This window comes from Panthera onca, chromosome F2, assembly GCF_046562875.1.
Source record: "Panthera onca isolate mPanOnc1 chromosome F2, mPanOnc1 haplotype 2, whole genome shotgun sequence".
Taxonomy (NCBI): Eukaryota; Metazoa; Chordata; class Mammalia; order Carnivora; family Felidae; genus Panthera; species Panthera onca.
The window spans coordinates 46,832,242-46,846,495 of record NC_138356.1 but is presented as its reverse complement, the minus strand read 5'-3'; the positions used below and the strand labels follow the sequence as shown (position 1 = coordinate 46,846,495).

At 44.3% G+C, this 14,254-nt stretch overlaps 1 protein-coding gene across 1 annotated transcript in view; it reads left to right on the top strand.

Annotated features, from left to right (window-relative positions):
- Positions 1–14,254, top strand: part of SNX31 (sorting nexin 31) — a 68,513-nt gene that overhangs the window by 37,595 nt on the left and 16,664 nt on the right. The window contains exons 8-10 of the mRNA XM_078441664.2: positions 3,085–3,154; positions 8,488–8,580; positions 12,386–12,589. Of these exons, the coding sequence (XP_078297790.2) occupies positions 3,085–3,154; positions 8,488–8,580; positions 12,386–12,589 (367 nt within the window). The remainder of the gene's footprint in view (positions 1–3,084; positions 3,155–8,487; positions 8,581–12,385; positions 12,590–14,254) is intronic.

Below are 14,254 nucleotides of genomic sequence, written 5' to 3'. Positions count from 1 at the left end.
CACCCCACCCCACCCCACATATATCCTATAATCTGTAGTCTCCAGTGTTCATTACCATGGCTGTATTGGGTTGCTTCTTTGGTTCACTCTCTCCCAGCCCAGCTATTCTGTAATCTGAGCACAGAGAGTATTAAAGAAAGGCATTTTGTAATCTAGGAATAGTAGTTATCTTGACCTCATGATGCCTTGTTTACAGCGCCAGTCTGTGGTTTTGAATTTTGGAAGGACATTCCTGGCAGGGCTAGAAGTTCATCTACTGCTATTCAAAAGTATTCTGAGAAACTGTCAAAATCTGTGGGATGGAACCGTAAAAAGGCGAAAAGGAAAAACCCTTAGCAGTTCCATCTAGGTGTTTCTAGAGTAGCTGTTCTTCTAGAAGCTGATTAGTGTAACAACTGGCTGAGCATGGTCGTTCCTAGGGTCAGAGTATGTGAGTCTAAATCCCAACCAACTCACTGGGTAGCTGAATAACCTTAGCCAAGTTACTCAAGCTCACTAAGCCTCAGTAAAATGGGAATAATAACAGGAGTCTAGCTCATATGATTAGTGTGAGGGTTAAATAAAGTCATCCCACATGCTCAACAAATTTTGGTCTTGTTTCTTACTGTTATATTGAAGATAATAATAATTATAATAACAATAACAGCAGGAATCCCTGAGGCTTAGACTGCTTTGCTCATGGACTCTCCAGAGAACTTGAGATCAAAGGAGACCTGAGGACTCTGTCCCTTACCTTGAAGCCTTAATTGGTAATTGGGTTTTGCCCAGGTCTTCATTAAATAGGTATATTCTATGGGCACCTGGGTGGCTCAGTCGGTTAAACTTCTGACTCTTGGTTTCAGCTCAGGTCATGATCTGGTGGTTCTTGAGATCGAACCCGATGTTGGGCTCTGCACGGACAGTACAGAGTCTGCTTGGGATTCTCTCCCTCCCTCTCTCTCTGCCCCTCCTGTGCTCACGCTTTCTCTTGCTCTCTCAAAATAAATAAATACAACTTAAAAAAAAATAGGTATATAGTAGATCATCAGCGTAAGATAAAATGTCACTCACACACCAGCATCTTGGATCCAGGCAGATGGCCTTTGCTAATGGGAACTGGGAAGGAAGGAGGCCCCCACTCCAGCTGTTAGAGCTGAGGGTCAGGTCACCCGAGGGGAAGAGCCTGGAGTAGGATCCTGAAGGGACCTGGTCATCTGTCCAGGAAAAGTCTGAGTGGGAGCAGGGAGGCCAGCCTGGCTGCCGGGAGCTGTGGGATTCCCAGCAGGTGAGGCATTCCAGCAAACATTAGCCAGAGTTTTAGGGATTTTTCTGTCTGTGAATTCTCTGGTGCACCTCTCCAATTATGGTACGGTTCCTTCCAGACCAGAGGGAGGCTGCCCTGGCCTCTCAGAGCCCCAAGTGTGGGCTGGGTCCGGGGGCTCTCTAGCTCGGATGCAACAGTTGCTATTGTCAGTCACGGAGAACAGGGTGCCTACGCCGCGTGGGCAAATGAGCTACATCGGACATAACTGCGCATGCTTCTCCCCACCCCCCCAGGAGGAAGGTGACCTTCAAGTACCATTTTCCTCCTTTCCTAGTCCATGCCAATCCCATTGGTCTCTTAACCACACTCTCATAAGTGCAGTGATTCGGCTTACCTCTGCCCTCAGGTTGGTTTAGACCAGCTGTGGTGCACCCTTTCTGGACCGTTTCTATCAATTCTTAGCAGCTCCTGTGCTCGTACAGGAACTATGATTTCAGTTTAGCCTGACGATTCTAGGCCCATTAGACAGACATGGAGCCCTGCTGTTTGCAAGTCACTTTGCAGAGTGGCAACTCCAAATAGGACACAGCCCCTATGTACCTGGCGCTAAGATCAACTTGATGAGAGCAGTGGTCAGGATGACTTCGGAGTGCTAAGGAAGCATAGAGGATGAAGTGGAAACCGTGGGGAGTGGGGACTGGAGGGGGGACACGAGGAGCCCAGGAGAGGCAGATGAGGCAGGGACGGAAGCTGGTAAGGGCACTGGTCTTCCAGGCAGAGGAGAGGAGAGAAAACATGGTTGGATGTCGAGTGCGACGGAGGAAGGTGGGTAAGAGACGGAGCTGGAAATGAAAGCTAGGTGTCCCCTGATGGGCCGGGCCGTGGAAGGGAGCAAGATGAATGATCTAACTCCTGGGACCATGACAGTCCACAGGCTACTCAGGAAAGAGCCCTCAGGTTAGAACGCAGAGCCTGGGATTGAGGGGACGGGGCTGACGCAGAGGGCCTGACAAAGGGAGCAGTTTGGGCGACAGATGAGAGCAGCCTGGGTACAGGGTGGTGATGCAGGTGTGGGTTTGGGGCAACGGCGACACCAGGTACTATGGGGTGGGGAAAGGGCATCCGCACTTGGGGCCCGACAGTGGGGCGAGTGTGAACAGGGCCGTGGGCCATTCTCCCACAGCTTTATTGTTTGCCACCTTACTCTCAGAGCCCGCCAGACAAGAGCTTACAGTGTAAAGAAAGTAGGAGACAGAAAAAGCTAGGTGAGTAGAGGGCTGTTAGAAAGGGGGGCTCGTTTAAATATTTTTTTAATGTTTATTATTTTTTTTCAAACTTTTTTTTAACGTTTATTTATTTTTGAGACAGAGAGAGACAGAGCATGAACGGGGGAGGGTCAGAGAGAGAGGGAGACACAGAATCTGAAACAGGCACCAGGCTCTGAGCAGTCAGCCCAGAGCCCGACGCGGGGCTCGAACTCACGGACCGTGAGATCGTGACCTGAGCCGAAGTCGGCCACTTAACCGACTGAGCCACCCAGGCGCCCCAATGTTTATTTATTTTTGAGAGAGGAAGGGGGAGGGGCAGAGAGAGAGAGGAAGACAGAGGATCCCAAGGCAGGCTCAGTGCTGACAGCAGAGAGCCCAACGCGGGGCTCAAACTCATGAACCGTGAGATCATGACCTGAGCTGAGGTCAGATGCTCACCCAACCGAGCCACCCAGGTGCCCCAGTGGGGGCTCGTTTAAAGCATAGGGGGCCACCACCTCAGAGAGCATGTGCTCCCAGGTGTGCCCATCGGCTGTGTCATATGAATGAACTTAATGCTCCTGAATTACGCAGGTACATGGACCCATCCCTCGACTCCATGCTGATGGACTGCACAGCAGCCGTAGATTTGATCCATATGCAGGTAAGGGTGACCGAGGACTCTCAAAACACCATGTGTTATCGACCATTTGGGATGGAAACCATTAAAAAAAATTGTAATAGTTAAGAATTCTACCTCCATAACTAGAATAGGCAAATTCACAGAGACAGAAAGTACAATAGAAGTTATTAGGGGCTCGGCGGCAGGGAGTTACTGTTTAATGGGTACAGACTTTTTGCTAGGGATGCTAAAAAGGTAGGTATGAGAGTGTTCATGGTTACACAACTTTATGAGTGTTTTTAGTGCCACTGAATTGTACACTTAAAAATGGTTAAAATGAGGGGCGCCTGGGTGGCTCAGTTAAGCGTCTGACTTTGGCTCAGGTCATGATCTCACGGTTCGTGGGTTCGAGCCCCATGTCGGGCTCTGTGCTGACAGCTTGGAGCCTGGAGCCTGCTTTGGATTCTGTGTCTCCCTCCCGCTCTCTGCCCCTCCCCCACTCACACTGTCTCTCTCTTTCTCTCTCTCTCTCTCTCAAAAAATAAATAAGCATTTAAAAAATTTTTTAAATAAAAAAGTGGTGAAAACGACAAATGTTATATATATTTTACTACAGTAAAAAAATTTTTTTTAAGAAATAGAATTTAGAAAGAAAAAAAATTCTACCTCCATTTTAACCACCTCTCTGAGTTTTCTAGGCCAATTTACATGAGTCTAGAAAGGTTGTCCCTGATAATCTAAAGCCACATGTGTTCCCATCTCATTTTAGCATAATCTTCTTTTTCCCTGAGCCAACGAGTAGCATACTTGCCTCCAGGGCCTGCTTCATGGGCACATAGCCTGCTCAGAAGAACCCCACAATTGTTTAATATTTTGCTGTTGCCATCTTGATCCTTAATTTTGGAACAAGAGACCTCACATTTTCATTTTGCATTAGGCCCTGCAGATTATGTTGGTGGTCCTGCCTACCCCTACCCCCTAACCCCCAGAAAGTACATTGAGAGTTTGAGAGTTTGGCCTCCTTTTTTTTTTTTTTTTTTTTTTTTAAGGTTTATTTATTTTTGAGAGAGAAACAGAGTATGAGCCGGGGAGGGGCAGACAGAGGGAGACACAGAATCCGAAGCAGGCTCCAGGCTCTGTGAGCTGTCAGCACAGAGTCCGACATGGGGCTCGAACCCACGAACCTCAAGATCATGGCCTGAGCCAAAGTCGGACACTTAACTGACTGAGCCACCCAGGCACCCCTGGCCTCCTTTCCCTTCCCTGATTCAGTGGTGAAGGTTCTGCTACGTGGTGGGGCGGTCACAGATGCTGCCTCTGTGATACCTCTCCTTTACCCCCCACCTCAGTTCTCCTGCCTCACCAGCCCCCTGCCACTACATACACTATGATTCTTCATGGAATGGGAGTTATCACTTACACAGAGAGGCAAAGACAGAGTGGCAGTTTTCCCCTTTATATTCATAAAGCCAGAAATGACCACACTTCCAAATTTTCTTATAAAGCAACCACCAGGGGCTTTACGTGCCCAGGGAGAGGGAACTGCTCAGTTTTTCACTAAGCTCTATGCAAAAGGACTGCCTGGCACAGGCCAAGAAGAACAGCTAAAGGCCAGAGGAATCACCAAATGCCTCAGAAGAAATAAAAGCAATGACCAGCCAGGAAAGGTCGGCATGGCCGGTTCATGCACCGTGCACAACTATCACAAGGCCCTGTGTCATAACTTAACTGGCAGTGTTTTTCCTTAGTGTCTCACAAAATCATGATATCAGAATCAATGAGGTCTTCAATTGGACAAGCTAGAGCATCACTTGTGTCTATATCTCCCCCACTAGACCACCAGCCCCATGCAGGGACCTTGGCTTTTTCAGCACAGGGCAAAGCACCTGGGTGGGTGACCGAGCAGTCACAGGGAGCCCAGCAGCCAGCATGTCAGATAAGGAGTCACAGCCTAACTGCCCATTTCTCCTTATGTGACTTTTTAACAGGCCAAGGCAATCTAATAAATCATCTTCTCAAAGCTCTCCGAAATTCTAAGGAGGCAAATCAAAACATCACACATTGGATGTGCAATGGTCACCATTGTAGTTTCATGGCTAGTTTTGAGTTCATTTCTCGTCATACTTGGACCCATGTATAATCATGCTGAGTGTAATTAAAATCATGTTGTGTGAATGGGACCATACTTTACCATTTTACTCGTTTACCGAGGCTCATCGCCGTCACACCCTTGCTATTATAGTGCATTATTGGTTGCATCTGGTCTGTTTGATATCCCGTCCTTGGTGGAGGATGCATCGCCTAATTCTGATATTGTTCTGGTGGGAAATAGTCTTTCTGGCCTGGTGGTGAAAAGAAGGAACCTCCAGCATCACCGTAGGCATCGTATCTGTCTTCAACGAGGAGTTGTAAACCAGAGAGAAATGGATGGTGTTTCCTCTGCTGATAGCTGGGAAAAAAGATGGCTTCCTGAAAAGCACACGAATAGCAGTTTTGAAAATGCATTCTGTCCCTTGCTCTGTCACTGGCTGTCTCTCTGCGTGACCTCGGGCCCGCCGCTTCACCCTTCCGAACTTTGAACTACAATGTCCCCCTGTTAAGCGATGAGACGGAAGGAACGGTTTCTAAGTTTTCTCTCAGCTTTACTAGACTGTTATTCAAACCACAGCTCTTCGCTTGCAAAGTCTTCAAAAAATTATAGTTGATGTTATGATTATCTGTGCCATTATCATCACCATTGTTATTACTGAATCCAAGTGGGGGTACCGAGAAGTCAGCTCCGGGGAGTCAGGACCGTAACTGCTGCCTCTTTGGGGGAAACTTTTCTCAGCTCCCCTCGAAAGAAAATCCCTTCCTCCCTCTCTGCTCCTGAGGTACTTGTTTGTACCCTCCATTAAGGGTGCTACTCACCCAGCCATGTAAATATCATTTACATATGTATTTGCCTAACTAGACTCTAAATGGCCCAGGGCAGAGACTGTCCTGGGAGCTTAGGATATGTGAATATGTGAGAAGCAATCATCCTTTAAAAAAATTAATGCAGAAAGTTCTTATGAGTTCTTCTGATAAATAACAGTGCCATCATAATTATTAAGGGAAACGCTTTTGATTGTTCTGAAGCAACTGTGCCCCATGGATGGATGTCCCAGGAGTCAATTGGACTCCCACACTGTTTCCCTTCTTTTATTTTAAATTTGAGTAGTATTAACAAAATGGAAGGTGGTATATAAAAGTATAAATGTCTGGGTTTTCTAAAAAATACCGAGGCTTGGTCAATTCTGGGCCTGCATGTCAGCACCACTGGCCTATGTGGTAACTTTGTGCAAATTAGAACAAGGTGTCCCTTGCTCTAGGCAGGCTAACCCCGTAATGGGGCTCATGGCTTGGTGAAGGGAACATGGGCTGACCGTTAGCTTCCCCAGACCGTCACAGCCTGGTGCCCTTGCACATGGCCCGGTCTACTCACACAGCCTTGGCCTAGCTGTGCCGTGCCTCAGCCAGCTAGAGCCCGGTACATGCCTTGCTCCCCACTTCTCACTGCTATACCCTCTGCAGGGGTGCTGGGGCATGTGTGATTGAAGCTCATGAAACCCATGGCTTAGGTGATTTCACTTGATTTTTAAAAATAGGTTCTACATAACTTTCCAGCAGCCAGTCTTTGGGGAGCCATAGAACTGAGTAGAGCCATTTGTCTGAATTGGATTCTCTCATGGTTAGAGTGAGATACTGTATGTGATGTATTCGATGACTCGCGAGCCCATAATCAGGGTCAAATCTTTTCAAAGGTAGTGAAACAAAAGCAGTTCTGTTCCTGCTGATGCAGGACGTTTAAATCTCTGTATCTGAGAGTCCCAGGTCCCCTAATGGCAAATGACATATCTTCAGCTAGTACTTACTGTCATGATTGCTGTTTACCTTCTTTATTTAGCTATACTTTCTCTTTGATATCACTGCTGAGTGATAACACTGCCGAGTCCTTACAGGGCTCTAACATCAAGCAGAATTCAGGAAAGGAAAGGTTCTAGATGTCTAGGTCCAGTTTTGAGAATAGTTGGTGACCAGGGGTAAGTCTTGGTGTGCATAGCCGCCTACACACTCAGAATTCAGTAGCTTGGGCATAGAGAGGAGGGTACAGTCGCCAAATCAGGGTTTTAACCCAACTCGTGCCACTTATTGCTGGGTTGTCTCGAAAGCCATAACCTCTCTGGACCTCAATTTACCCATCTATAGGATGAGGGGAATGTTCCTATCCCACAGACAATTTGCAAAGCTGAGAGAACCTATCTAAAACAGGTTCTCAACAAATATTTGTTATTTTTCTTTCTCTTCTCTAAACCCATTTCCTTGTCCCCCAACCTAAACAGCAAAATCAAAACTTTACTCATCTTTTCATTCTCCTGATGGAGATCAGGCATAACCAGTGGAGCACAGAGACTTACATTCAGACCAAGGTATAAATGAGTGCCTGACTATTGGCAAAGAATTATTAAATGTTTGCTGTATGTAAGACCTTGGACAAGATACACTGAGGGGAAGGACTCAAGGTTTTCTCTTGAGAGGTTAACAGGCTAACTGAAGACCAATGGAAAACTTTCTGAAAGCCTGATAAATAAAAGCGACACAGGCTAATGGTACCAATTTAAATCCCATCGGCTCTACATGGAATTTCCGGTTTCCCCAAATCTTTGCCAGCCCTGAATATTATATATATATTTTTAGTCTTTGCCAAGTTGAGAGGCAAAAATAAATAAATAAATAAAATTAAAAAATTACCGATTACTAGTGAGGTTGAATATAGATTTGGAATTTGGAATTCCTTTTTGTCAATTGCCGATTCATATTCTTTGTCCATTTTCTTGTTGGGGGATATTTACATTTTTCCTATTGCCTTATATAAATATCAACTCTTTTCCACATATGATGCGGTCATATTCTCTGGTTTGCCATTTGCTTCCTAGTTTTGTTCTTGATGGTTTCTATGCATAGAAGTTTTATATTTTCATGTAATTATATTTTCCTTTGTTATGACACTTTGATTCTGTATCTTAAAAATATAATCCTTACCTCAGCATCAGATTTCTTTTCCTGAATTTTTTTTTTTAAACATTTAAATCTTTATCTGGATTTGTTTGATTGGGTGGTGTGGGGAAAGAGGCTAACTTTATTTTCTCTCCCAAGTGTGGCCAGCTGTCCCCAAAACCATTGAACAGTCTCTTCCTCCACCCACTAATTTAACAGTCAGCTCTATAACATGCTAAATCCTTATAAATGTCCACTTGGCTCTGTTTTTATAGCCTTTCATACATGAGTGTGTTTTTGTCAGATTAGCTCACTTCTGCTAAGGTTGCTAATCTTACAACTTCTGTCGCTTTAAGGCACTACAGGACATTGAACAAGAATGGGCCAAACCCACACAGGCGCAGAGGCAGAAATTAGAGGCTCTCCAGAAAGAAGACAACCAAACAAAGGTGATCAAATATCGCACCAAGAGAAATCCCTTGGAGGGGAGTTAAAGAAACATATTGGAATTGAGCTGTTTCTTAATTTGTAAACCCATCAACCGCTAAACATGGGGGTCTTTTAAAAAACGAGAACACCATCATTAATTTTTCTCATTCTATTCTTTAAAGATTCTGAAAAGCACAGACGATATATTGTGGTGGACCCTTTGCCAAGTTAATGTAGACCCTCAGCATTCTTTTTAATGACCACAGAGTATTGAGTTTTATAGTTGTCATTTAGCTAACCAATTTCTTATTATTGGAAATCAGGTTATTTCCAGTGTTTGCTGCTATAAATCACTTTGGCAGTGAGCGCCATGAGGCCCAGGACTGTGTCTAATTTAAACAGACCCTGTGTGTTCCCAACACCTGGTACAGTTCCTGGCTGAAGGTCCCTGAGCACTGCGGCCGGCATCCTCTGTCTTTGAGTACATGCTCCATTATTTCTTAGAATATATTTCTAACAGTCTGTTTCTAAAGCTTCCTTAAAGATGGTACCAACTCACACTCCCCCCCCCCGTCCCCAAGCAGGGAGACGAGTCTGACAAACGGCATATTTTAACAGAAGAAATGGACCCTGCTTCATTGTGTTGTCTTCTTTATTCTCTAGGCTTTGCCAACGTTCACTCACTGAGTGCAAACCAAGTCCAACTAAAATTTAGAGGCCTCATTTATACCCACATTGCTATAGAAAGTAATTCTTCAAAAGCTCAGATATTTTGAGAATTTTACTGACAGGCAGGAAAAGAAGAAAAAAAAAAAAGGAAAAAGCATATTACTTCCACGATATAATATTTTCCTTCCTTGGTATTCCACCTCAGCTTTGTCACAAAAAGTTTGGAGTTCAATTTCTCTGTGTATTTGTAAATTTTGACAATTACAGTGTTTATTTTGAAGGATAGATTATTTGGATATAATTGGATATATCAGCTACTTTGGATACAGTTAGAGATTCTAACTGAGATTCATTCCTGTTCCATCAACTTTTTGATTTAATGATTTAGTAGGAATATCGTGCTTACCATGTGCTATACTCTACCAAAATCTGTATTCGTATTTTTGACACAAAACGCATTTTACGTCTATGATGAGTGTTTTACCTGATTTTACTATATTATCTGTCATAGTCATCTTGAAAAAACTTCACTTTGAGCAGGGCACCTGGGTGGCTCAGTAGGTCGGGTGTCAGACTTCGGCTTGCGTCATGATTTCACAGTTCATGAGTTTGAGCCCCACATCAGGCTCTGTGCTGACAGCTCAGAGCCTGGAGCCTGCTTCGGGTTCTGTGTCTCCCTCTCTCTCTGCCCCTCCCCTGCTTGTGCTCTGTCTCTCTCTCTCAAAAATAAATAAAAACATTAACAATTTTTTTAATGAAAAAATAAAAAGTTTACTTTGAGTGTATGAATTAGATGAAAAAATCTGAACCATGATTCAAATGAATTTAACCGATACTTTCTTGAAGCATCTAAGGATACTGACAGCAAACTGGCATTATTTAAGTGTTTGTGATGTTCTTCTCCTGCTAATAGAGCCATCATGGTAACAACTATTGCTTTACTTTATGTACATGTGCAAGAAAACCTGGAGTTGCAAATGAGTGGAATTAATTTAAAGGAGGAATTCATTGATCTAAATCATAGGCTAACTACAGCCCATGGACCACTGTTTTTGTAAATGAAGTTTTATTGGCACACAGCCATGCTCGTTCATTTTTGTACTGTCTAAACCTGTCGTTTGTGCCAGAATTGTAGAGGCAAGTAGTTACAATGGAGACTGTATACCCACAAAACTGAAAATGTTTACTACATGGCTGTTTACAGAAAAGTTTGCCGACCCTCGATCTAAATGAAAATATGTGGACATACCTTCTGCAGTTACGTATGTTAAATTATGTTTTTCAGGTGTAAGTTTCTTAAAGAAACTAATTTTCTTTAAAAAAACTAATCCTTGCAGATTTCTCTTAGTTTTCATAAAGTCAGTAACATTACCTGCTTCTCGAATGACAAATCCCAACAAGCATTTGAATGGCTTACGAATTCATCACTGACTTTCTACAGAAATGGAGCTTAACTGTTATTATTTTTTTGAATGTTTATTTATTTTGAAAGAGGGAGGGAGGGAGAGAAGGAGAGAGAGGGAGAGAGAGAGAATCCTAAGCAGGCTCCACGCTGTCAGCGTACAGCCTGACACGAGGCTCAGACTCAGTAACCAGGAGATCATGACCTGAGCCGAAATCGGATGCTTGACCAACTGAGCCACCCAGGCGCCCTGTGGAGCTTAACTTTTAAATACTTTCGCTCTTTTAGAAGACCGCAGCCAAGAGCTGATTATTAAAAAAAGTTTTTAAAGGTGTTACCAAGCAATAAGGGCTTGTATCATATAATAAAGAAGAAACTATTGTAGCAAGAGCTTGAAACTGCTCTTTCTGCTCAGTGACAAGATAACTCCGCCCCCCCCCCCCCCCCCCCACACACACAATGTATCTACTCAGGACCTGTCATTTCTGATGTTTCCCACTGACCCAAGGGGAGGAGGCCTGGCAACTTCATGCAGCTTCTAAGTCAAATAAATGCAGCACAATGAGCTGGTATGAGGATGTGTGGCTGGAAGGGACAGGAACCTCAAGTATGTCTCCTACCTCATATGAACAGTCAGCTATCCCTCACCGCTCATGTCTCAGCACATTTCACCTTAAACAGAGAGTGCTTCATGTGGTCCTTGAAGGGACTTGGCCCCCCTTCAAAAAAGGATCTGGAAAGTGCCAGGTTGTCACTGAGTGATCTTCTTTCTTCTTTGACCACATGTTAAAGTGAGAACTGCTTTTTCTGAGCGCACGTCTCACACAACATCAGGCAGGACCCTGGTGAAAGCTGGAAGAACAAGATCGAGAGAGGTCCTCAAGCTAATATCAGCTTAGTTAAAAGCAGTGGTTAATAATAACACTTTGTTACAAAAATGAAAAGTCCTAGAAATAGATGTTGTCAGGACAGGGTGCCTGGACCACACTTGTGAACTGCAACTATCCTCTGTCCTTAAGCCAAGTCAGAAGCAGAGGGAAAGCTAAACCTTAAAAGTCACATAAAAGTGTTCCCTTGACACTTTGGGGCTGTCTGCAACCCTACTTAGAAAGCAGACTCACTCTCTCATTTCATTGCCATTCGCAAAATCTCTTCCTCTGACAATTCATATATTCATCATATGGAGCAGACTGTAAAAACTACGTTCTTCCTACATAGACCTCAGCTTAGTTAAAAACAAAAAAAAAATTTTAAGGAGGCTCCACACCCAACATGGGGCTTGAACTCAAGACCCTGAGATCAGGAATCACATGCTGTATGCACTGAGCCAGCCAGGTGCCCCAACAGCATTTTAAATACACACTTTTTGTGTATTTTGCTGTTGTAACCTGCTGAGATAGAATCATATCTACTTCATTTGGTTCACTCTATTCGTCTCCATTCATCGTTCACTCCCTGAATATTTTCACTCCCACTATGTACCAAGCACTGCAACAGGAGAAGAGACACAATGATGAATGAGGCAGAAATGGTCCCAGCCCTGGCGGGACACACCGTGAACTTCCCCAGGCCTTATTATGTCAGGGAGCACAAGGGACACCGTCTTCATTTGTATCATCCAGAAAAAAAGGCGCTTTCACGGTGACTCCGTCCCATGTGTGCTCCTAGAATGGCAGTAGCTTCTGGCATGAGGCTGTTACCTTTTTCAAGTCGTCTTTTGCTTCTTCCGACCTGCCCCCGCCCACCCCATGCAGTTTTTGGAGCTGTCCCAAGAGGTACGGCACTATGGATACTTGCAGCTGGATCCCTGTACCTGTGACTACCCGGAACCAGGCTGTGGGGCCGTCCTTTCCGTCGGCAATGATGAGATCAGCTGCTGCATAACCCTGCCTGATAACCAGACCCAGGAAACCATCTTCCAGATGAGCAGAGTGAAGTGCTGGAAGGTCACTTTCCTCGTAAGTATCTTGGCGCTCTGCCTTCCCCAGGATTTAAAGTCTCAACCCGTGGTTTCAAGATCCTAGTGTTTGGGGGTGACAAAGTTGGGACTAGGGACATAGGCCTGCCATTTGTATCACTCTCTTGAGTGGGCTGGCATCTAAGCCATATTAAGCATCACCTAAGGTAAAACCTGTCAACGGGCTGGTACGAGGGTCCCAACCATAGCAGTAGAGACGCCCGTCTCTCCACTTTGCAGCAGTAGGCTTCTCTACTGCCGGAAGGGTGGCTCTTGTGATACAGCCTATAGAAACAATGACTACTGCTTATTGAGTACTCACTACATCCTCAGTACTGATGAGATCTTTACCCTCGGAAACTGGACGCCGACCAGTAGAGCTCTTCTCAAGGATCCCTGGCATCATCCTGCCATTGCCGTCTCCTCCCAGAAGAAACCCTGTGATCAGATTTATTGAGTGCCTGCTTTGTCCCGGGTGCTCTCCCGGATGCTGCCACATCTGGTATTCAATTCAATTCTCGCAATAACTCAGTGAGCTGAGTGGGATTATCCCCTTTACGCGGGAAGCCAGATTAACTAGTAGAGGTGAAACACTATTAGAGCAACCGTGACCCCCAGTTGCTAAATCCATGGAATCCACGGGGAGTTTTTAGCCGGCACGATACTAGACCTCTCTGTGGCATTTGACTCTGTCAACCATTTCTTCCTTCTCAAAATTCCCTCTCCTCCCCCCCCCCCGCCCCGCCCCCCACCAGTTTTGGGTCTGCTTCTTCCTCTGAGCACTTCTGAAGTGCTGGCTTCTCCTGGGGTTCCATTTCCATCTTTCCTCTAGGTCTTCCCTGAAAGCAGTTATCCACGTCTCTGTCGAAACGTCCATTATTTCTCTCTGTCGAAACGTCCATTATTTCCTAACGCCTTCTGGACATCTTCACCAGCTGTCTCACAGGCATCTCAAACTCAGCCTTTCCCCAAACCAGACTCGCCCTTTCCCTCTCATGCCCATCCTAGAGACCTTCCTCCTATGTTCCCCATCTTGGTAAACAGGACTTCAGCCACCACCTGCTAAATGTCAAACCAGCAATCTTGACATTATCAGCATATGATTTCATTCTTTTACATTGATGGGAACTTGTGTTGTGGCTCCGAATCTGGTCTGTCTTGGTAAATGTTCCATGTGCTGTTGAAAAGTGTGTGTATGTGTATTCTGCCACTATTGGGTGGAATATTCTAGAAGTGTCAATTAGATCAACCAGTTGATAGTGTTTAAATCGCCTGCATCTTTATATATTTTCTACTTGTTCTGTCAGTTATTGAGAGAAGAAGAAGGTTAACACCTTCAAATGCAATTGTGGGTTTATCTATTGCTTTGAGTTTTATCTGTTTTTTCCCTCTTTTCCTACCTTTTGAAGAAACTAAGTATTTTATGATTCCATTTATATATACCATTTTTAAGCTATGTCCTTTCATTTATTTATGGTTACTTTAGAGTTTATAAAGTACTTTTTTAACTTATTACATTCTACTTTTAATCATTATACCACTTCACAAAGTATAAAAACCTTACAATAGTCTACTTCTATTTCCCCTTTTGTAATATTGTCATACTTTATTTTGACATGTATATATAACCTCATGCTACATTATAATTATTTTTGCTTTTATTTTT